A 25,293-nucleotide genomic window follows, 5' to 3' on the forward strand; every position below is an offset into this window, starting at 1 on the left:
ATAAAAACCCAGGGTCTGTAATGACTGACCAAAGGCTCGACCAAACACTGGAAGTCAGTCCTGCAGTCAGTGCTGGGTTGCCGTGGTGACCCAGCACTGACTGCCACCAGTGCGGGCGTGGTAACCAAGCACTGACTGCTGAGGGGGCTATAGATCTGGCTTAGAGAGAGGCCTGAAGAGAGAGGCAGGGTCTGATCCACAGCCTCCGTGGCAGCTATTGATCAGCTGTTGCCTCTTTCTTTCTCTCCAGGCTTCGCCAGCAGCCGCGCCCGTTTCTCTCCAGGCCTCCACTGGGGCTGCTGATCAGCCCCGCCTCTCTGATCAGGCCTGGAGACACAGACTGACATAGAAACCAACCAATCAGAACCAAATCTGGGTAAACTGTGAGGAGCCAATGGCTGCCTAGGAAGCAGAGCTTTTGACGCTGACTGGCATAGAAACTTAACCAATCAGAATCAAATTGACCAGCAGGGGAGGGCAGTTGGGGGCGAGATTAGGCCGGCAGGGGAGGGCAGTTAGGGGTGATCACGCAGGCAGGCAGGTGAACGGTTGGGAGCCAGTGGTCCCAGATTACGAGAGGGATGTCCAACTGCCGGTTTAGGGGATCCCCACAGGGATCGGTTTTAAACCGGCCATCGGACATCCCCTAAGGGGTTCCCGATTGAAGAGTGTGCAGGCAGAGCAGAGGGAACACCCCCTCCGTGCACAAATTTCGTGCACCGGGCCACTAGTTGGGAATATAAAATGGCACAGCCACTTTAGGAATGAGTCTGGCAGTTTCTCCAGTTAAACAGTTACTATATGATCCAGCAATCTCACAACCAGGTATAGGCCCAAGATAATTGAAAACACATGTCCACACAAATACATGTCCATACCTGAACACAAGTGTTCATAGCAGTATTATTCGTAACAGCCAAAAGGTGACCAAAAGCATATTTTGGCCATAATAGCCAAAAACAACCTAAGTATCCATAATCTTATGGACAGATAAACAAAATATGGCATATCCATACAAAGGAAAATTACTAGGGAATAATGTATTAATGCATGCTAAACATGGATGAACCTTAAAACCATTATGCCAAGTAAAAGAAGCCAGGCACAAAAGACCACATATTGTACAAATCCATCTATGTGAAATGTCCACAACAGACAAATCTAGAGAGACAGAGAGTAGATCAATGGTTGCTTAGGGTTGGACCTTAGGGGAAATGGGGATGCCTGATAATAGACATGGGGTTTCTTGTGTAGATAATTAAAGTATTCCAAAATTCATTGTGATGGTTGTGCATAGCTATGAATATGCTCAAAACTATGGAACTACTGTATACACTTTAAACAGGTTGTATCTCAATAAAGCTGTTATAGTAGAGTGAGAGCAAGAGAGAAAGGGAGAACCCTGTCACCAATGAAAGATCTATTACCAGAACTCTGTTCTTTGGAGTAGACGAGCCTAATGAAGACAAGGCTTGTGCCTGTTTGTGGAGCAGGCTTCCTACAGCAGGAAAGCTGATGCCACCAAAATCTTATCTCTGGTCCAGATCTCTCTGCTAAGCATTCAACTTTGCATAATGAACATTTCCATCAAATTCTCTTGTAGTTCTTAACAAGTTCAAAAGCAAGTATGTATTTTCATTACACTCCTCTATTTTTCTTTATATTTTCCTATTAGTTATTCATAATGAAAGTCTGAAAATCTCAAAGTAAATTCTGCCTCCTTTTGCTCTATCCCTCAACAAGGCCCTAATCTGTTTATGATTTCAAAGCTTCTCTCTCTTCCTTCCTGACCTTTACCTCCCACTTTAGTTTAGAAACTATTACACTCCAACCATCGTCTGGAAATTTCCTAAGCATTCTCCTAGACCTTGCTTTCCCCCTTTTATGTTCCACTCAAAGAAGCAAGGTTGTTTAGCCTGAGCCAAAGCTAGAACCAAATCCTAGGACTCTGACTTGAGGTACAGGCACTTTCACTACATAGCACTGCCACTGCTCTAGTAGGGATCAATGTTTGACCTAATTCCTAGTCCTGAAAAAGGTTATTTTGTAACTGAATAGAAAGAACATAACAAATCCACAAAGAAATATTCTTTAATTATGATTCAGCAGGCTGGAGAAGGTAAAAAAGAAATATGATTTGAAAAACCAAAGAATAGCTTTTGTAATTACAGAATTTCCCCCTCCTGAGTATAAAGTACATTCATATTCAATCATGTTCAATGAATTTATGACTTTTCCATGAATATATGCCTTTCAAGGAGAATGGTGTGTGGAGCTTGGGGATTAAGACAAGGACGTAGCCAGGGGTAAGGAATGTCTGGCTCCAGGGCGTATAGGCCTGCAAAATCATGTGGTCTGGCCTTGTAAAGGCATTAGGGGTGAGTTAATTAAATGTTTGACCAAATGTAGCAGGCTAGTTTTTAAGTTGATAATTTTGTATGGCCTAAGAATATTATAAATACCCAAATGGCCCTTGACAAAAAAAAAAAAAGGTTCCTCATCCCTGATGTAAACCAACTACTTCAAAAATGACGACGTATTTAGCATAAGATTCCTACAATACAAATGAATTTTTTTTAAATAGCCTGGATTATAACTAATTTGTTTTGCTTCAGCTACACAGTTTTAAAAGAAGTAATGTAAGGCACTAAATTCCTCCTTCACAACAAACTGAGATCTTATGTAAAAAACATTCTAGAATATAAGGGTCTGTCGAAACATACAAGCATAACTGAAGACTTCCATACCGTCTGCCCTCAAGGGTTCGTAAACTAGCCTCTTCTCGTGCGGTCATCCTCTCTCTCCGTGCTGAATTCTGAGAAGCGTGAAGAGGATGATTTGGGTGTCCCGGGTCACCAGCAGATGCTAATGCAGAACCATAACGTAACTGAGCTTCAGTAGAATCCATAATACTGACCATCCAGTTCCAAGTGGGAATAAGCTTTTCTTCTACATAGTTCTATGAAGACCAAACTAAAATAGTTAAAACTGTAAAAAACAAACTAAAATAGTTAAAACTAACAAAATAAAGTTAAATTAGATACACAGCAGGTCCTTGAATAATGTCATTTTGTTGATGTGATACCATAGAAACTTAACTCTTGTTTATATCCATTAGAGTTATGGTAAAATTGGTTTCATTTTGCTTCAAGTCAAAGAACCTATAGGGAGAACTTACTGTAGTAGTATTATGTAAATATGTAAGTATTTGTAACCTTAATTCCCATTATACTGAAATTCTCACAATTGACAGCCAAAAAATATATTTGCACGAGTAACTTTTCAGAGGTTTCATACCTGTAAGTTTACTGCATCTTGGTAAGTCAATTTCACAGCGGCTGGAATCTGCGAGTATACTAGGTGATTATACTTAGGAATAAGGCCCATCAAGTCTGAGATTTGTCTGATGACAATGCTGTAAGCCCTGGCTAAACTGCTTGCAGATGTTAAGTAGCTGCTGGCATTGCTAGCCTCCAACGCAGCTGCTGCCGCTGCAGCACTCGTGCTGATGGTACCACTGCGGCGTAAGTTCGAAGGATCGATATAAATCAAACCTGCTGAACTTGCTGTAAGGGAAAAAGGACAAGCACAATAAGCTAATGCCAGTTGCTAACTGTGTTTCTTGAGCACTATTCATATTTTAAAAAGCTAAAAGATCAAATGTACTTGCAAATGTGGAAACAGCCAAAAACTTTTTAAGCCACGCTAATTTAGGAATGATAACAGAGACAAGAATTACTATAAACCAGAGACAATTTTGCTACTGCCCCCACAAAAGGGGGGGACAGTTGGCAACATATGCAAACATTTTTGGTTGTCACACGAGAGTGAGGGATTGCTAAAGGCATCTAGTGAGTGGCTAACAGCACAGATTATGCTTAACATCCTGCAATGCACAATTACAAAAATAAACCATTATTTAGCAATGGTACAAAGATTGAGAAACCATGGTATAAGCTTATAGAAATAATGTTTATATTTGACCTCAGCAAAACATTAGAAAACTATTATGAAACTATTTGTTTTCTAGAGGAACATGTGGAACTTCAAAAAAATATCTAGTCAACACTTGAGGAACACCAAGTCGTCAGACTCACCTGCTGGCGTGGATGTGCTGGAAGGGGCGGTGCTGGCTGCCCGCTGATGCTGGGTGTTGCGCACAGCCCACTGCATGGAACGGGGAGCTTGGGCAGCACCGTTGGCGTGGGAGCTGTTCGTGGTTCTCTCTAAAGGCTCATCGAGCATAAAGGTCTCCTGCTCGATGTCGTCACTCTGACTGCTGCTGCTATCAGAATCACTCGAGTCATTTGACTGCGAGTCATCTTCAGAAAAGAAGGCAGGAACACTGCTTGCACCTAAATTTTTAATTTTTAAAAGCAAAACCATTGTGAGTTTGTTGACATTTAAAACTACAGTGTACCCCCTCATTCAGGAAAATATATGAATTAAACAGAATGTCAGGCTCTATTCAACAGTCTACAAAACACATCATTAAAATAGTTTAATTAGAAAGAACTCTTTTAAATGAATCTTAAAATTAATCCATTATTTAAATAAGCAAAAAAGTTACTAAAATAGCACCTTCTTTACTAGCACTTATAGGAAAAAAAAGATGATGTTATAAAAAGATTGTCACCCTTGTGCTTAGTAAACAGAATACAGTTTAACCAATTCATGCTAAATACACACAGTCTTAGTGTAAGTGAGAGTTGTTGGGAAAAGGCACCATACCTGCTTCTGAACCAGCAGTTGCTGCAGTGACAACACTTCTGCGCCCACTGGCATTATCTTGGTTGCTATGATTGCTTTCACTGTCACTTTCTGTTTCAGCTGCTGCGAGTAAGTCCAGCTCCATGTCACTCCCTAGCAAATACATTTAAGTAATAAGAAAAAAGAAGTACAAACTCCCTGTGGGTCCAGACTGGGTTTTGTAAGTCAGAATATCATAAGGGAGGAAACTAAGAAAGTAAGAGGGGGAAGAAGGGGCAAAGGGAAGGGATGCCTAGGTAAACTATGGCATTAAGTGGATTATCACACAGCAATTCAAGCCTGCCCTGCAGAGTCTTATGGAAAAAGTGTTGAGCTGACGACTTCAGCAGGGGGAAGAGCTCTGGGCTAGGCCCACTGCTTCCTTCTCGTTTATGGGGAAGGAAGTTAAAAATGTCTATTCTTTATGTAAAATTTATTGTACATTAGTTATACTGCAATAAAGCTAGTTCCAAAAAACAAGTCTATTCTATAACTACTGATAAAAATGGTTAAGGTGACTATGTAGCAAAAAGGCCAAAATGATTATTTTCAAGTTAAAAAGAAAGTCACAAAAATGTCATATACTATATCTAAAGGACACGAAAGGGACTAGGGCAGTACAGAACAGGACTGAAAGTAAAATACAAACTGTTAGCATACAGCTGGCATTATGGGTCATATGTTTTCCTTTTCTCTAATTTCCAAATGTCTCATAATACAGTTATGATTATTTTAATTTCTAAAAGCCTCATAAACAAATAAAGTGACTTAGACCAAAAGGTAGAAAGGGAGAAGAGAATTATGTTATAAATATACATATATTTATATATGCATATATGTATACACATGTGTATGTACATGCATAAGTATATTTATATGCACATTTGTATATGTAATATATGTGTATATGTACATAGTGGGGCAAAAGTAGGTTGATAGTTGTGAGCACATGAAACAATTTATTCTTGTACTATTATTATATTATTTTCCATACAAACAACTGTTTGTATCTACACACACATACTACCTCCTAACAGTTGAAACATGCTACAGAATCCCTTGGCAGAAAATATGTTGAACAATTTGCTAAACATCAAATGGGGCTTTTCTCTGTATTAAAATCTCTCTTTAAGGTACCTGATTTACTCATATTGAAAAATTTCTCAACTTGCATACCGTCCTCATCATGCTCATCATGTTGGCCCTCAGCCTCAGCATTTTCTTCCCCATGTTCTTCCTGTTCATCATGATGATCCTCTTCTCCAGCCACACCTTCTACCACCTCAACCTAAATCCAGAACCTTACTTGTAGACCATCAAAGCATATAATGAACCTACTTCTCTACCAATGTTCCTCCACAGCAGTTAGTCAATGAAAACATAAGGATCCCTAAATACAGGGAACTGAACTCTTCATTTGCTAGTGACAATTTGCTACCAAAAATTATGTTGACCTATCTCAATGTTTATAATTATTGCCCATATATAGAACCTCAAAATTAGAACTATAACAATGTATAGTTTTTTAACTTTTGCAATTATAAAATTTACCCCAAAAAATATGCAGTTTTCTCTCTACTTCAAATACATTGCACAAAACTACTAAAACTGTTTCTAACATTGAGAATATCTTCTCTATTAATCCTTAAGTTAAAACAAGTTACGTTTCCAATTTCCTATTACCCAGTAAATCAAGCACTATTAAAACATTTTTAAGATGTATACCACAAATGAAAACAAAAATCCAGAAGCTGGAAACAAATGCATTGAACAATAGTAAGCTCACTTCTAGACTACTTTCCCCTCCTCCCCTCCCAAATAAAGCTTCTTGTCTACCCCAATTAAAACTACCTCTTCCACATCTGCTGAGACAATGTCATCCTGTTCTTCGTCTCTGCCCCGAACAGGCTGAGACTGGCTGATGCGCCTCTGCTGTGGGTTCCGGAGGATGTAGGACGACTGAGACTGGCTGGAGCTGTAAGGAAGCAGAGGTCAGAAGTACACTGCAGTCATACCTCGGACATAATGTTACTCAGTGTGATTCACTTGCTAGAATGCTATTTTAAATAGGACCTGAAAATTCTTGGGAAACCAGTAATAACTGCTCTAGTCTCACAGAAAATATAAACCCCAAAGAAGTTATTTTATCATAAAGAATAACTTATAAATCTCAGAATTGTGGTCTTCTTTAAAGATGTATTTTTACTGATTTCAGAAAGAGAAAGGGAGAGAGAAATAGAAACATCAGTAAGAGAGAATCATCAATCAGTCCACTCCTTCACACCCACTACTGGGGATCGAGCCTGCATCTTGGCAATGTGCCCTGACTGGAATTGAACTATGACCTCCTGGTTCATAGGTCAACACTCAACCACTGAGCAACACTGGCCAGGCTCAGAACTGTTGTTACTTTACTTTTCATGAGTCCCTACACTGAAATATTTTAAAGGGAAGTTTTCCCTTTTCCAATGATTTCAACACCAGCAGTTCTTAACTTCCAAAGGCTCCAAGAAGCATTCATCCATTAACAAAAGTGTGCTTACTATAAATAATTCACTCTTTAAGAGACATGACATTACCTACTTTGCATCAGCTTATTAACCTTTGACTTGCTGGGTGATATGAGGGAACACATCAGTTCAAAAGTGTGATGTTAAAATAGAATCATAATGAAAGGTGGGTGACAAAATAATGTTACTTTCCTAAAAATCAAATTGAGAAACAGCCAAGAAAGGACAGAAGCCTCCATAATTTAAAAAATAAATAAAAATGGGGGAAGCAGAGAGTGCAGCTTAAAATGCAGGTAGTGGCTAACTTACCCTGTGATCTACCTATTATCCTTTATTTACAGACTAGAGGCCCGATGCACGAAATTCGTGCAAGAGCAGGCCTTCCTTTCCCCAGCTGCCAGCACCGGCTCCCCTCCAGCCGCCAGCAGGCACCCAGGACCCAGGCTTCCCTCACAGCCCCGGCTTCGTCCGGAAGGACATCTGGTCTAATTAGCATGTTATGCTTTTATTATAGATTTTAAATCACTTCATCTCAGCTGCTCTGCGAAACAAAATCAAACCAGTTACACATGAAGAGTCATCAACTGAGACACAGCCTTCAAGAAACAAGTCTCTTGGACTAGAAGGGTTAAAGGAGCCATAGTTTTCACAGAAGACAGCCTGGGGTCTGAGCAAAATAGGAAGTTACACCATAGAAATCTTCTCTTCTATCAAATACATGAGCCAAACATAAATCAAGAAAGGACAACAGATTCAAGAGACTTATCCTGTATCAGCCAAGTTGGAGACAGGAAGAACATCTTTTCAAAGAACTTCTAACTAAAAGTTAGAAGTTCTCATGAGAGTTTGGAGCTGCAATTTGCACTTTGAGGGGAGGTGGGCTTCAGTGTTGGTCAATCCAATACCTCAACACTATCAGTAAGCACCAAGCAGCAATTTCTCTCTCTACTCTGCCATTTAATACTCTGCCTAATGTAACAGCAAAGGAAAACACCTGTCTAGATTTTTAAATATTTTTAAACATCAATAACTGTGGAACCTGTTATCTAACACCTCTCGGAACCTCGGTTTCTTCCCTTTTAAAACTGGAAGATGTATTACACAGGTAATACATCTATAATGCTTAGGAAAGTTCCTAGTTCATACTAAACTTTCAGTAACAATTATTATATGAGGCACAGAGACAGAGTAGACACAAATGAATTAATAAAGACATTAAGAGTTTTAAAGAGGTGGGAGGAAGCAACAGAAAAGCAAAACAATTGAACTTAAGAATTTATACTCAATGTAGTGGTAAACACCATCTACCATCTAACACAAGAGAAATCCCAGAAACTGGTCAAGTGTAGAGACATGCTTGGAACCCTGGTCAGAAGACAGCCTATGCGAAGGAGTGATTGTACTGTATTGTAATGAAGGACTTCTATATTATGAAGTAGAAACATTAGCACTGATATCTGTTGATTATCAAATGAGATCTACTCTGGAAAGACATAAGAGGTTGGCCCAATACACCAAGGGGAATGGAGTAAAGAGCAGAGCTTCAGGGTGTACAATACTTCAATAAAGAAACTAAGCAAGGTGAAAAAAATCTTAAAATTTAGTAGGAACAGGCTCATGGATACTCTTCAGAGATTAGATGCTTCCAAAATCTGTTCAATGCAATAAAAAATTTTACGTTCGGAGGGGGGACAACGACGACACAAGGGAAGGGCACAAGAAATTCACAAGGTAGTAAGTACCACGTAAGTAATGGGGGACTCCTCACAGGGTACAAGAATCAGGAACATCACAAAAGTACAAGAAGATTTCACTAGCAGAACCTATGGATACTAGGGTATATCTGGCAAGTCTGAAAATATACAGCTTGATTTGTAACAGTTTTCAGCAAATCCTGGAAGTACATCAGTGACAAGGCTACCATGGGAGAGCTTTGACAGACAAACCTAAGTTTAGATTACAGGGTATCCTACAAGACCTGATAATAAATGGAAAGTTGGGACACATACTGGCATGTAGAGTATAAGGAGAATAGTGAGAGCAGATACTCAACATCAACTCAAACGAAACTCAGGGGTTAAGATTTGGGAACTCCATATCCTAAAGGAGGCCAATCTTAACACACAGGTGTTTAGAAAGAAGAAGGGTCTTTCGGTCTTAAAGATCCTTATTAAAACATTATTACATATACACACAGTAACAAAATCAGACTTAAAAAACCAATAAAATAAACAAGTTACTTGCTAATGACCTCTAGTGCCTTGCCACTCAAAAGTGTGACCCCTCACCCTGGCCAGTTTGGCTCAGTGGATAGAGCATCAGCCTGCGGACTCAAGGGTCCCAGGTTTGATTCCGGTCAGGGGCATGTACCTTGGTTGCGGGCACATACCCAGTAGGGAGTGTGCAGGAGGCAGCTGATCGATTTTTCTCTCTCATCAGTGTTTCTAGCTCTCTCTCCCTCTCCCTTCCTCTCTGTAAAAAAATCAATGAAATATATATTTTTAAAAAAAGTGACCCCTCAACCAGCAGCTTTGGCATTATCTGACAGTTTTTAAGAAATACCGAATCTCAGGAATCAGCCTCTGCATTTTTTAAATAAGATCCCCAAGTGATTTGCACGCATATTAAAGCTTGAGAAGCACTGTGCTAAATAAAAGGCACCAGAACATTTAGTTTTAGATTCTAAACGTTCTGACTCAACAAACTTCAGTCTAGTAAGGTAAATTATCAACTAAATGGAAAAGATAAATGAGATTAAAGAATAAATAACTTTGTAACTAGAAATCTTTTTATTACTGAGTTGTTTTAGCCCTTTCCTAGTTAATATGGCTGTTGTAGAGAGTATTTTAAAATTCTGTCATTCTGATTGTTATCTACATAATTTGCGCCCCCTAGCCCCAGCCTTTGGACACAAAGAAAGTTATCTTTTCATTCTTTAACTTGGCCATCCAACAGGCTATTACTTAAAGTTAAGAAAAAACAGAAAGTAACGATGTCTACAGAAGTCTTAAGTAATGTTTCTTATCAGGTTACCATAATGACCTAATAAAGATAGTGCCTTTCCAAACCAAAACCAAAACCCACAACTACATGGAGGTAAGTATAATGTTTAAAGTACTTTCACATGTTCCAAAGAAAGTAAAATCTTCACCATTTGACATACAAATGATCATGTACACCACCTGAATGCTCGTGCAAAGGTTTTCGTAAGTCAAATGTGACATTTCCAGAGAAAGAATTAATCAGAATCTGTTACCAGTTAGAAATTTACCTGCTAGACTGATCAGATGATGGTCGTGGTGGTAGTGGTTCCACTGAAAATAATTCTTCACTGCCTTGCATGGCATCTATGCTGGTACTAGCCAGAGTAAAAGGTGCTGTTGGGCGAGCGATTCCCATTCTGACAGGAACAATCAGCGACTCTGCTACATTGCACAATTCTTCCACCGCGTAAGGCAGCAGTGCCTGGAATACACGCTTGCATTTTCCAATTGGCTGCGGAATAAAGTTGCTAGAGCAAAAAGGAAAATATAGGAATCTTTTATGAATCCTTTCATATACATGATGTCATTTTCACAAAAAGTTTGTGCAAAATAATGCAAATGTCAAAATCAAAAGGGATGCCTTACTTTTTCTTTTTGGATGAAGCCATTTCCACACTAAGAATAACGAAAACTCTTGCCACTGAGCGCAAAAACCTCATTGTCACAGCAATGGCTTCTTCCCGACGCCCAGGTGTGTACTTGTTTTGGAGTTCTTTCACTAGCGTGCCCAGGAGGGTATCCAGAAGCTTTAAGAAATTATAACCACTCCATTAGCGTGGAGACATCGCAAAAGATGTTTAGCCTTTCATTAAGTAAAAAGTTCCAACCCTTTTCAATGTTCACGTTTCATAATAAAAATCTCCAAATAAATGTAACCAAAACATTTACAAAGTCAGTGATTAGTTTATGTCACATGCTGATCAGTGCTTGGCCTATAGGTCTCAGATGTCTGACTGCTTGTGTTCAGTCTCACAGTCCTATGGATAGCAATTAATATTTAGAAGAACAATACCAAGTATGTCAGGTCAGAGGATGAATATATTTCATTCATTACAGGGTACTTATTGAAGCAGCTAAGTAGAGTTAACTATTTGTATTAATAAATTTATAATCCCATCCCTATCACTTAACTATTATTACTTTCTAGTCTCATTTCCATGCATGGTCTATCATATAAGTATCAATTACAGAGGACACCCAATTTCATGTTATTTTCTGTTTGTTTGTTTTTTAATGTTATTTAACCCTTATTTTTATTTTTAATTCAAATATGTTTTTAAAAATCTATTTTTATTGATTTGAGAGAGAGAGAGAAAGGGAGATAGAACATTGATGAGAGAGAAACACCCATCACCTGCTTCCTGCACGTCCCCCTATTGGAGATTGAGCCCACAACCCTGGCATGTACCCTGACTGGGAATCTAACCAGTGACCTCTTGGTACATGGGACAATGATCAATCAACTGAGCCATATTGGCCTGACAAAATAACCCTTATTTGTAAATTGCTATATTACATTCAGTAGTGGTTTAACTCTAATTTGATTCATTCGTCCATAAAGTATTTTGTTTTTTAATTTTACATTACATTATGACACAACTTTTTCTTATATCATAAATTATTACCTTACTAGAGGCCCGGTGCACAGATTCATGCACATTGAAAGTAAATTAATTAAAAGGTGGCCAGGAGGGTGGGACTGGGCGAGAAGGGCCAGACACGCCCTAGAGCCAACCTCCCACAGTCCCGCCCCGGCTGGCCACACCGGGGGCAGCGCCAGGGCTCGAAGGGCATCTGCGGAGTGAGCGGGGTCCCTCTGTCAGGTGGGATCCCTCAGCCTGGCCTGCAGGGTCGGGCTGAAGCTGGCAGTCCGACATCCCCTGAGAGGTCCTGGAGTGCAAGAGGGCACTCTGCAATACTGCTGTTGCTCATAAGCTCCTGTGTCTGCCCCTGATGGTCACTGCGCATCACAGCTACCGGCCAGTTGGCCAGTAAGCCAGCCGGCCGCTTAGGCTTTTATATATATATATGTAGATAACAAGTTCTGGTGGCAATGATATTTTTATGGCTCTTGACATTGCTAAGCTGTTTTCCAAGAGTGCCAAATACAATGCCACTCATCAGTGTAAGTGTGTCTTTACCATAACCTCATCAACACTGGTTTTTATAGTTTATATCCTTTTCTAATTTCATAGCAAAAAGGATACTTAAAAAGTTTGCACCAAGTTACTATTAATTTGAACACTGCTCCAATCATTTTTACACTGTTGTATTTTTAACACCTTTTAGGAATTTACTTAGAATGAAAAGAGCTTCTGCTGTTAACTGAGACATTTCAATCACCCAAAAATTCCATTTCCCTTAATGTACTGCTTAATTAGAGCTTATTAGTACTTAAGAATTTGGACTAGTAAAATTATGGGAAGCTAAGTAAGAAAAACAGCCTTTTCATGTGCTTGTAAATAAACATTCAAAGGACTTACTTACCAAGATATCTGCTGTACACTTGACTATAAGGCAATGAGTAAAACAGTCCAGCCGAATCGTGCCGCTTTGCTGATTGAGGTATACTTGCTCTTCTGGCAAAAGGTGGCCTATCCTACTGCTGGCACTGAGACTGAATGGGGAAGGAAAGAGAAGGCACTGTAACTGCCTACACTAACATGGAAGTATATGAATCTAAAAACAATTTAATGAATACATACGGATCTTTATTCTCCTGTGACCCAAACATAATCATAGATTTCAAAGCATTCCAGTCCTGTAGAACACGCTCCAACGCAAGTTGGGCAAATCTTGGGGGCTCTAAGTCATGATCAGGCATATCTGAATCTAAAAAGAAAAAATGGGTAGGACAAAAAAGTAAACATCCACTTTTCATATGTGGATGTTTCCATAACTAAAATTTACTCACCTTCGGGATTGGCTGTTTTTCGGTTACGATCCTCCCTGATCCGAGGAGGTCTGTACTGGCAATGCTCTACTGTCTGCCTTGCCACTGTTTGCACTAAAAACAATAGCAGGTGCTCTCCCCTACAAAACAGAACACTGTTGTGAGGGGGACTGTGTGTGTGTGTGGGGGGGGGGCTGGGGACAGCACTCAGATGTGCAGTGCTTTTTCAACCTAATTTATGTCCTGAAAACCCCACTTGCCTGCTGTTTGGCAGAGTGACCAGATTAGTAGCAGTGAGCAGGCGATAAAGTAGATCAAGACGAGCAGATTTCTGTCCAGCAATTAGAGTTTTGCATTTACATTTCTCCCAACAATCACAATAGGCTGTCGGTGATGTCCGTTTGAGTCTAGAAAGAATTCATACACAAGTATAAAAACTGAAATTTTTTTAAAGACACAAACATTATATTGAAATTATGGAGGCATTGAACCAAACAGAACTCTTATTAATTTTTGAATGCAAAGTGCAATTGTTAAAATATATGTAACAAGAATTACACAAAACTCTTATGAGAAGAGGAATCTTAAAAATGACTCAGTATAGTCACTTCCTCTGGAATGTGTTCCCTATCTCCCCACAGCGCCAGTTAAGTTTATGGGATCTTCCTATGTGCCTCTAATGAACCAAAACCCTATGGGCAGATGTTTCTTGCTTGTGTCCTCTGACAGGAGTGTCAACCCTGTGAGGACAGGGACTAACTTTGTCCACCACCACCCAAACTTCTAGCACAATGAGAGCACTTAGTAAGCAATCAATGAATACAGATGAGCAATTTTAGATGCTTAAAATAAGGTAAATGAACAGCCAAAATTCTTTGAATAAAAATCTTAAGTATTAATACAATATCTATAAAAATTTTCCACTTGTCCTACATAACTGCTTATTTTAAAGAAGAATAGGTGGTTTTTACAAACCAGTCTCTCTTACCTATAACACCTACCCATCTGCACCAGTTACGCTCATGTGCCTATGAGACTCTAAGGCACTCGGGTACTTATTGCTTCTCAGATCTGTGAAAACTAACAAGCTAGGCATGGTAACTCTACTGCTGAATTGAAAGGTTACCATCTTTAGTTTAACACCCACTATGATTCTCTTAATGTGATTTCTTGCTACAAGGGACCTAAGACTGGAGAATACAGACAAAATATCCTATCACTACATCTCAAAAGATTAATTAAATCCTAGTCACAATGTATGACCACATATTCCTTTGCGTATTAGCCTCCTTTTATTTAAAGAACAAACAAACATTTCAAAGTACACTTTAAATCAAGAGCCACATTCTAATACGTAAACTGGCTTGAAGAGGACTAGATGATAAAACCTCACGCCTTCTGAACTATAAAACAAAACATGACGTGGTACAGATCATTTTAATGCAGCAATAGGAATCTAAGCAGTTTACAGTGTTAGAGTAAACCAGATTGTACTCACTTGCAATCATGGCCTTTATGGCAAACCCTGGCACATTCCGTACAACAACAGAGTGACTCCAGCAAGCCACACGTTCGACACTCAAAAATATCCTAAAATTAAAAAGGTATACTTCAATAAAACACACAATCATGTGTGTGTGTGTGTGTGTGTGTGTGTATGTATATGTATATATATATATTTATCTCATAATTATTTCTGACATATTCTAAAACATTTCGATGATAGAGCAACAAAATCTGGAAACAAAGTAATGGATATTATAGTGAATATACATTTTACAATATTAGACAAATGCAAATCATATAATCATATTCTACCAGTGGACAAAAATAATTTATACCATCCCAAAAAGAGAATTATAGCTATAAAATCTACATCAAGTGTGGTGGATCAGATTATACTACCCACTGAAGATTTCTCATTTCATGATATCCCAATAACTAAGTTAAGAATCAACTTCTCTGCTTCATTTATTTATGAATTAAATAAAAATTAATTTTCTTTAGAGAATTTTATAACTCAGAGTAACAGGAAATATCAGACTTGCAATAGGGAAAAAAAGAAAACCTGAAGATAGTGTAAACATAGGAAAATGTAAAATAACTTACCTGGTTAATGTGCTCTGCTCCAGTCCATGTAAAACTGCAGGTATCATTACAACATAAAACATATAAAGGAGAGTCATCGGGGTTGGTGCCTGATGGGCAAACCATTCCCATAAAAACATCTTCCTCTTTTTCACTTGAGGATACTTCAGCTACAAAGATTAAAGAAAGGACTTAATCACAGCCATCTGCTACTTTCCTCTAATGGAAAAGCTCTAACATTTACATAGTATAAATAAGAAACTACTACATATTAATTAAAAAAAAAACAAACACCTTGATATACAAAGTCAACATGCAAGGAAATCCAGTCAATTCTGTGCAAAGTGTAACTATATCATAACCACATTTGAGGACAATACAAATGCACCACACATCAGCCACCTTAGTCCTTAGCTCTGAGTTTTGCTGTTAAGAATCAAGTCCAACCTATTTAACAAAGTATAGACAATCATATCAAGTATTTATAGCCAGTATTTTAAAGATGATAACTACTTCAATCTTTTAAAGGCTAGATGACAGAAATTGATATTCCTTAATGTTTTCTATTAAGCAAGTATCCCAAGTCAGAAGAACAATAAGACATCTGACCTCTAACTTCTATAAAATGTTATCACTAACACCATTTTAATCACTGGCAGGTTCTATCAATAATTCATCTTTATTTTCTAAAGATAGGTCATTACATTATATATTATGGAAACTTTTTGAAATTTAAGAAATCTATACCAGCTGCTTTTTGATGGAAAGTTAGAATATATAACTCACTTGAAAAAAGTGTAAACATGAATTTTACACACAAACACTAACATATACATGCACAAAATAATTATCTTGATAATTTCTAATCAATCATATCATTTCCATATACAGAAATCAGATTTGAGTAATTACAATATTATGTGTAGAGAAGAGAATCTATTCAAATTTAAAAATATGCAGTTCATTTAGGACTTGAAATAAATTACCTTTTGCAATTTTCTGGGCTGTTTCTAAAATGGTAATTGCAGCTGGGTAAGCTCGGCCACTTACAGCTGACATAAATGGGGTCATTCCCCTTGCATCCCTAAAATGAGAAAAATTGTACATAAAAATACTAATTATCAATTACTTTTCCTTACTGATTGTAAAAAAGAAAGACATGTTCATGATGCAGTAACTAATTATGTCTTGTTAAATAATGTCCCACCACTCAAAGAATTTTCTGATCTCATATTATCTCATTTAAGAAAGAAAGCCGCTGTCTCTCTAAACGGTGCTTTCGATTCTTAGCCTTTAGTGACACTATTGACCAGCAAGGGCTCTGGAGTCAAATCAACTCTTTTTCAAACGTGGGAATAGGAATAAGGCTCTATCCCATAAGATTGTGATGAGGATTAAATAAATTACTTAAAAAGCTTTTAGTACAATGCCTGCCAAATAATATGTACTCAGTACGCGTTAGCTATTATTGTGTATTTTCTCTTACACACATGCCTTCAATATTCTTTATTGAATTTCTACTCCCTCCTGGAATTTCCAAAATCCCAAGCTCAGACATGTGTGCCTCCCTCTCTCATCCACCACAGCAGCTGCCACTTCTATGAGGTTACTACAGTCCTGGCACCTACACCTGCTTACTTGATAAACCCAGTTAGGATTTCCCAGTGACCCCTCCCATTCAACATGCCTAACCGCTAAAGTCATCTTTCTCCCAAATTTGCTCTCGACCTGACTTCTCTCTGACAGCCAACAGTATCACTGTCACTAGTAACTAAGGCAAAACTTGGATTCTTTATGAAAATCTTCCTTCTAAATCAATTATTTACCTTTGCTTCTAATCTTTTCCATCTTTAACAAATCAGGGTATTGCAACACACAAATGAAGGCTGTAAGTAGGCATACTCAATATAGCCTCAACTTTACTTTCTACTCTTGCCTAATTTTAATGCTTTTTTTAATACCACATTCATATTACTATTTTTATAACCCCACTTTGATACTGATACAGTCTAAACAAAGCCATTATTCAGAGGATTCAAGACCAAAGAATAGACCAAAGGGTGGCTTTAACCTAACTTTTCAGATTCACTGGCTACTATTCTCTTCTGACCATCCACCTTCGATTAGACATGTTACTGTCTTAAAATATTTATAATTCTCCATTTTAATGTTGTTGCTCACTCTTCTCCCTACTCATTCCTCATGGTTCTACTCAAACTTCATCTTCATAAAGCTTCCTACTACAGAACACATGTCTCCCTTCTGTTTATTCCAAAATACATGTGTCCTTCCCTATCCCAAATGAATGTCTCAGTTCTGGAAGCAAGAGATGAACCAAGGCTGGAATTCCTGCTGTGCCACTCACTAGTTTTAGAACCCTGGGCAAGTTCAATAACCTCAGAAAGCCTGGATTTTCAAATGTACGATGGGAATAATACCACCTACTCCCAACGGTTATTTCTAGAATTAGGAGTTAATGCAAGTAGAGTTTGGCACAGATGAAGACTAATTTTTATAAAAATATTTATTGTTATGAGCTTGTAAAGATAAACAGTCATGCTGAAAGCAGGATATGATCTATTAATGGTTAATGAGCATTTACGACATAATACTTATCAAAAACTCTGCATAATCTCATGATGATGCATTCTGCAAGCCAAAAAAATTTCCAAAGAAACCATCAGAACCATCATGCAGTTTTAAATACAGATTCCAGGCCCCATCCCAGACCTACTGAGTCATACTTCTAGTATAGAGCTTGGAGGGAAGAATCTGTATAATATTCAAAGTTTTCCAAGCGACAGTGGTAGAACTAATTTACGGATTCACATTGAGAGTAAAACGCTATGATCTTTTTAATATATATATACACTCAAATCAAGCTAACATAAAATCACTTTATATTCATTTAGTGGACACTGAATTTTATGGAGAAAGCATCTTTCACTGAAGAGAGCATAGTAACAGAGGGCATACAATGTTGGATTCTATGAAGTAGTATTAAACTTCTTACTTGGCAGAAAGGAGTTCTCGTAGATAGGGCTGCAGAACAACACTGTCACATAACAATTTCAATATAAAATGAGCATTGGCCTTTCGATCCTTGGATTCTACTACAGATGGCTCTGTGGAAGGACCTGTAATTAAGCAGATCCATTTGTTAACAAAACAAGAATAAAAAAGACCAAGTGAAAGAATATTATGGAATAACATAACAACTATCTATTAAATACATCACAAGAAAAATATTCTCATATTAGTAATAAATTATTAACTTCATTAAAGAGAATTTAAAAACATTAACACATTTTACAAATCTCAACTGATGAAATATATGTACATCCACACCACAATTTCACTGACACATGGAAGATAATTCAGAGAATTAGATGCTTTTCAAGCCAAGGAAAGTCTCCTTATAAAAGTGTGGATCTGAAAACCCATTTCTGAAGTGTGTTCCTCCAAATGTCTAAGCAAACACAGTAGCACAGATTCTCACCTGGAATGGTGGAGGTGCTTGGTCCTTGAGCGGTGCCAGTGGCTGCTGTGGTAAGAGATCCCACAGCAGGGGCCAGGATAAAATCAATGTCACCATCTTTCAGTAAACAGAATAGCAGGATGCATATCATTATAGGCAACATATCCCTAACTTGTTCTCTTAACTGGACTTAAGGCTCTTCTGTACAAGCCAAACGACAAATCAGACAGAGGTTTAAGTATAAACTTATTTTCCTAACTATAAAAGAAGGAATCCACTAGATAATCTACTGATTTATCCAGATGTATTGCTAGGTAGCTTCTTACCAGTATGGAAATATTTCAATAAGAGGAATACCTGGTAAGATTTTCTGAAATTTTAATTTTTAAATTACAAAACCCTTACCAAATCTTTATAACTAAATTAGTTACAATACACATTACACTACTTTTAAATATTTCAGATTTACCAATAACCCATTTAAAATGCTCAATTTCTCTTCTTTCATAACCCTGTCTTTTTGTTAAAAACTAAATAAAATAACAGATCTTACCAGGATCCATCGCAGGAGGATCAGGAACCCAACTAGGGGGGGCTATCGGGGGTGAAACTGGATCCTGATGGTCACTGGATGAAGCTCCAGCTTCATGTCTACCCAAACCAGCCGCTCTCAATGAACGTCGCATCATTTCCCGTAACCTCAAACTAGAACATGGACAAAATCAAAACTCACTACCATGACTAAATGTAATGAAAATGTTCACAGAACTTCTCATCTGAGATCAAAGTTTGTTCTACAAGCAAATGCTCCAGGCAAAGGCAGTGAAGTACAAATGCCAATTCTGGAATCACAGAATAAGTCAGTGAGGGACAGAAATGAAACTGGGGGCTCCTAGTCCCCAGTTCAGCATTAAAACCACTAACTTAAGCAGAGGGAACAAAAGTTGCCGTGAAGATCAGAAAATAATCTTTCATACAGTTAAGACAAATGAGCAGCTGAATATTAAAACAAAACAAAAAATTTCTGTCCCGTTTATAATTAGTAAGAATTAAGTTTAATAATAGACATCAGTGAACAGACTGATAAGCACAAAACTAGTACAGACTGATTTAACCCACTAAATCCCTTGTCTGTGATCTCAAAAGCAATTGAACTAATATTCACAAAGTAATTTTACAACAAAGACCAATTTAGATTTATTTTTTACACACACACGTTTGTTTTTTTTTAACAGTACAGCTTGCATCACAATGAAATTAACGAATGAAACTGGAGCTTGTAAAATGTGTTAGATTAACGTCTGGGCGTGATTGTTTTTCCTACAAAAAAACAAAATACTGCACAGATGTGCACATCACTAAAAATAAAAATAAATATCATAAACACAGACCTCATTAGGGGAACTGGTAACTGCCTACCTATAAAAAATCTGAACCTCTGAATAAAAGCTTACAAAGGCTACAAAATTAATACATTAATAACTAACAGCAATTAAGAGAGAGCACATAAGGCAAATCAGACACAATTTTAGAGCTTCTGAATAGAGTAAAAATTCAATTTTAAGGGCCAGGCAACGCAAGGGATTTCATTCTCCCTTGCAGATTTAATCCCAAACATTTCTGATGTAAAAGACCTAACACCTTACCAGGTGAGCATTATTATGTCTATAAATAAGTGATTTAGAAAGATTCTTATTAATGTTTGAATCTCTAATTATGATGATTTAATCCATAGTAAATGTTTTTCCATAGCAATACATTTTCAAAATTTTAAGTAAATTTCTATTTAAAGCATTTATGAAAATTTCTTTTAGAGACTATTTTCAGGAACACGTCTATTTTACAAGGCTTTTGCATGATGATGTACCTTTGGGAACAGAAACATTCTTTGGAAATAAATTTTAGTGTCTCAAGTAGTATCTCAGTTATTATAACATTCACTATTTAAAAATACCTAGAGTAAATTATTTTATGCTATCAATGTCTTCTCTCTCTCTCTCTCTCTCCCAATTTAGAAATCTGAGTTTAAGAGTTTTTATAATATGGAGGGGAGTAGGTTGCAGTGATTATTTCGGGTGAAGTCACGTTCATGTCCAAAGACATCATCACCCAGAGAGAATGCAGGCTCCTTACCAAGAACAGCACACACCAGGGTGACTGTCCACACTATGATGCTCCTATGCAATTTCAATTAAGCTCAACACAGACACTTAGTATCCTAATGTGCCTTACTAAAAACACACACAGAGAATCAGCAATAATTGGGAAGCACTGCAAATGACCTGAAAATAAATGCATGGTTTTGGGCTTAACGAGAAGAAGGCTTACACCAGACCAGGGTCACAAACTCAATGCCTCCTGGGCCCAGAAGATAAAATAAGTCGAGGAAAGGGCAGGCAGGTGTAAGAAGGAGGGAACAATGGCAAACTAGAGGTGTACAGACTCATCTAAAAGCATTCAAATCTTAAAGAAAAAAATTTAACATTGCACAGGCCAAAGAAAACATGTGGGCTATTCTCCAACCTCTAATTTAGAGTAGATTAAGAATAAATGAAGATAAATGGAGACCACAGTCTCATCTTGAACTTTCAAACTCCCAACTTTGTTGTTTGATGTAGTCAATTCAATATTAAATGAGGGGACCATTCCTTGTCATTTAAAAAAGTTGTCCTTAACCTCTTTTCTTCATTAGGTCTTGGGAACATTTTTAAGTACAATGCCCAGTTCCTCATATAGATTCTTTAAAAACAAAAACAAAAACAAAAACAAAAAAAAGAAAATTATTCTTCAAGATGTTGTACACAATTCATGGAGATTCACCTGTATCCTCAGTGGCTGAGGACAATACTGAGGAGATACCACCTTGGCTGCTAAGATTCAGAGTTTTGACATTTCTTCGTATAGGCTTGCCTGGAAGTCATCGTATTTTCTGACAATATGGAAGAATTCAAGGATGATGTAATTTCCTCTTTGTAAGCACGTAATATCCATGCTACAGAAGCCTGAGAATCCAGTCATGTTCAAACATACCACTGTGACAAAAAAGCGAAGGTCATGTGTCTTCCAGATTAACAATCTCTAGAGTACATACACCTGCAATCAGATGCATCAATCAAGCCTTCCACTAACTCTGCCCTTTGCACTCAGGAACTAGTGAGTCACACAACAAAACTTCTGAGTCAAATCATCATCTGAAGGTATTTAACAGTACTCCAGTCAACATTGAAACTGCATCAGTTTTGAGCTTAGAGCTCATGAATCCCAGCCTGCATACTCATCAAGGGGCATCGCCTAGAAAATCCATTGTAGGCTAGAGGAAGGTTTCACTTCAATGAAGCAGTCTGTGGACTTCCTACTGCCCGGCGTGGATAATAAGACTCCTGTGCTTTCATCTGTTCAATCGGCAGCCCTGAGTTTGAACTGTGTAAGAGCACTGCAGTGAAATCTTCGGCAAATGCCTCAAAGGAGCTTACTCTGCAAATTATTTCTGTGGGCAACACATCACCCACTCTTGAAGCTCCTTTTAGTCTTTGCCTTCAAAAATAATCCTTATATGAAAAAAAAGATGGCAGCACTGGCACTGGACCACCCATATCAGAATCCAACTTGATTGGCACCTGTATATTCCCTGAGGAAATGAAAGACCTGAAATAATTCAGACACTAGTTTCTTCATGAAGAATTTTAAGTTGCTCTCCATTTTAGACCAAATACTTTGCTTAGTGTAATCCTAAACAAATAAGCTGGTCATCATTTCCATTGTGCATAGTCTACATAATGTTATGTACTGTTTTAAGTTATAATTTGGTCACCCAAAAACAGGTGTGTTTTTTTTTTAATAAATCTCACTTCGGGATGTTTTTGAACCTGGGAAGCTATCAAGTTGGTACCAATATTAGAAGAATCATTTCTAAAGGGAAAGTTGAATATGGAACAGAAGATAGGCAGAGACTTCATTCTGAATAGACTTTACAACTATCACATTAGCACAGTGAGCAGTGCTTCCATTAATGATCTGTCAAGTATCCAATTTTGGCTGTCATGTCTAATATGTGTGCTTTTTCTTCAGAAAAACAACTATATCCTGAATTCTTTATATTTGTCACCTATTCAAACACCTAGTAATTGTCAATGTGTTACAAAGGTTTGTCCATCTCACAACTCAGAAAGCCTGAAAGTTTATAATACCAAATATTCATAATATACACCAGCCTTTCATTTCTTCCCAGATCATTAAGACATCTGAGAAATTGACCTAAATAAGCAATCTGAAAACAAAAGATTGAGGTCCTTTCAATTACTGTTATTAGTTGTTCTCCAACTAAATAAAATAACTTCCTAGAAAACAAAAATGATAAATTTAAAACACATTAAAAGAATCAAGTTTGAACTACTTGTCTAAATTATCTCGAATTTTTGAAGCATCCTAGGTCCTACTGTTCTACGCTTAAATTCTAAGTAGGTATTATCAGATATTATTCCCAGGGTGCTACTGGGAGGAACAAAAATAAAACAAAAGGACCCACCAATGATGCATATAATAGGTAAGAGGTACATTTATTTCTGTACTTGGATTATGTTTCCGCCAATTAAGCTTTCCTGGTAAAAATCACATTACCTTCGGCTACTTGATGATCCAGCCCGGTTACCCGGGCCATTACTTGAAACGACTGATATTGCATTTGCAATGGCTTCAACTGCAGAAAGCCTTTCAGCAAAAGTATTTCTTTCAGAGCGCTCTGCTTCTGAAACATAAAAGAAAAAATTAGGATCAACTTAAACTTCAAACATAACTAAGAGATTGTGTACAGGCCAGTGGTCGGCAAACTGCGGCACACGAGCCGCGGTTTGCCACTCTGTTGACCAATGAGTTTGCCAACCACTGGTATAAGGCCATTAAACGCTAACTGCTATGTATTCTCGAGTATGCTCTAATTCACGTACCAGAGACAATTAATAACTTGTTTAAGATATATTGAACTACAACCTTTAATATGAATTACTTTTTTAATCTGCCTTACTTTTCAAACCCCAAAGGTCAAGAATACTGTTATTCATAAGTAGAATGAAATAGCTTTCACTACTAAGGAAGAAAAAGATCCCTGTATCAGTACCTCAATCTTAGTTTATACACTAAGTATTCAAACCACTATTCAAAAATGTGGCTACTAGAAGACTGTTGGCAGAATTCAAAATAAGGAAAAACATGAATTACACAGTTGCACTTTAGGTTTTCAGTTTTTCCCTTCATTCATCAATTAAAAACAATAGGGAAAAAATACTTATTTGCTTTTCCATCTAACAAATTATTAGGTCATTTTCCCCTCTACATTCTGAAATTTGAGATAAAGGTTGTTGCCTTAATATAACTTGCCTTCACGTAGTCATCTGAAATTATAAAACCTGTAAATCTCGTAAGTATTACACATACAGTCTGTATATCATAGAGAATAGAACTCAAAACAACAAAAACACATGATTGAAATTTTATTTGCTTGTGTCACATACTTAATCCTAATAAGACAGAAATTTGTACCTTCTAAGAATGTCAAACTCTTAGATTTCATGAAGAAAAATAAAAGTACCATAATTTTTATAGTGATTTTTCTTTCCTTTAATAGTTGTTATATTCTAATATTCCTTTTAAAGACTTCAATATAGGTTTTAATCTCACCCTCTTCTTCTTTAGTTTCCTTATTGCTGGTTGGAAAGCAAACTGATACACAAGCATGCAAAATATTCCGATTTCCATCACATCTGTGGCTGATGAATGTCTGTAGCATCTGTAGATTCTGCTCTAAAACAACCGCTTGCTCAAGATTCATAAGGTATTGTCGACAGGCCTCGTAGTCACAGCGTAGGATGTGCTGCATTAAGGTTTGTTTCTGTGCTCAGACAAATGAGGGAAAACATCTTCAATAAGTTTGAATAACATTACACAGGTCAAAAATTTCTCATGGCCAACAAAATAATATAATCAGCTCTGCAAATAAGTAAAGATACTATGCGGTAGCCTGGCAAAAGGAGCTGAACTTAAGAGTACACTTTAAATTACATAAAGTATACAATTGATAGGAATGGGAAAAGGTGGGTAAATTTTCTGTAAAAAAAAAAAAAAGAACTAAATATTTTCAGCTTTTGCAACTACCTCAACTCTGTGGCCACAGTGGGGAAGCAGCCATATACAATGTACAACTGAAAGGCAGCAGCTAGATTTGGCCTGCAGGCCATATTTTGCCAACCCCTGGTTTATGTCATGTAAGCCAGCGGTTGCCAACTGGTGGTCCACGGACCGAAGTCCGAAAGGTTGGCGACCACTGATGTAAGTGGTATAGAACTATTAAATTAGGACCTAAATTAGTACTGTTAATCAATTAAGCCAAGGGTATACATTTTATTTCAAGCCTACTCATACCCTCTTAAAGGTTGTATCACACTATGGTACATGAAAACCAAAACCTTCAACTCCCCAGAAATTATGACACATGCAGTCCCCAAACGTGACAACAAATGTCCTTCATTGTCAAAGACA

At 37.5% G+C, this 25,293-nt stretch overlaps 1 protein-coding gene across 6 annotated transcripts in view; it reads right to left on the reverse strand.

The window, feature by feature from the left end:
• The window catches only part of UBR5 (ubiquitin protein ligase E3 component n-recognin 5), a 124,792-nt gene that overhangs the window by 24,835 nt on the left and 74,664 nt on the right, over window positions 1–25,293 (reverse strand). For 5 of the 6 annotated variants that reach the window (XM_054708410.1, XM_054708409.1, XM_054708407.1 and 2 more), the window contains exons 21-40: window positions 24,436–24,646; window positions 23,380–23,506; window positions 19,316–19,467; window positions 18,784–18,879; window positions 18,298–18,421; window positions 16,271–16,368; window positions 15,306–15,454; window positions 14,695–14,786; window positions 13,457–13,603; window positions 13,218–13,336; window positions 13,009–13,135; window positions 12,791–12,920; window positions 10,889–11,049; window positions 10,531–10,770; window positions 6,601–6,724; window positions 5,926–6,037; window positions 4,732–4,863; window positions 4,098–4,355; window positions 3,298–3,566; window positions 2,748–2,959 (exon numbers count right to left, since the gene is read on the reverse strand). In XM_054708410.1, coding sequence (XP_054564385.1) covers window positions 2,748–2,959; window positions 3,298–3,566; window positions 4,098–4,355; window positions 4,732–4,863; window positions 5,926–6,037; window positions 6,601–6,724; window positions 10,531–10,770; window positions 10,889–11,049; window positions 12,791–12,920; window positions 13,009–13,135; window positions 13,218–13,336; window positions 13,457–13,603; window positions 14,695–14,786; window positions 15,306–15,454; window positions 16,271–16,368; window positions 18,298–18,421; window positions 18,784–18,879; window positions 19,316–19,467; window positions 23,380–23,506; window positions 24,436–24,646 — 3,080 coding nt within the window. The remainder of the gene's footprint in view (window positions 1–2,747; window positions 2,960–3,297; window positions 3,567–4,097; window positions 4,356–4,731; window positions 4,864–5,925; window positions 6,038–6,600; window positions 6,725–10,530; window positions 10,771–10,888; window positions 11,050–12,790; window positions 12,921–13,008; window positions 13,136–13,217; window positions 13,337–13,456; window positions 13,604–14,694; window positions 14,787–15,305; window positions 15,455–16,270; window positions 16,369–18,297; window positions 18,422–18,783; window positions 18,880–19,315; window positions 19,468–23,379; window positions 23,507–24,435; window positions 24,647–25,293) is intronic. The other variant, XM_054708411.1, reaches the window with a different exon arrangement.

This window comes from Eptesicus fuscus, chromosome 19, assembly GCF_027574615.1.
Source record: "Eptesicus fuscus isolate TK198812 chromosome 19, DD_ASM_mEF_20220401, whole genome shotgun sequence".
Taxonomy (NCBI): domain Eukaryota; kingdom Metazoa; phylum Chordata; class Mammalia; order Chiroptera; family Vespertilionidae; genus Eptesicus; species Eptesicus fuscus.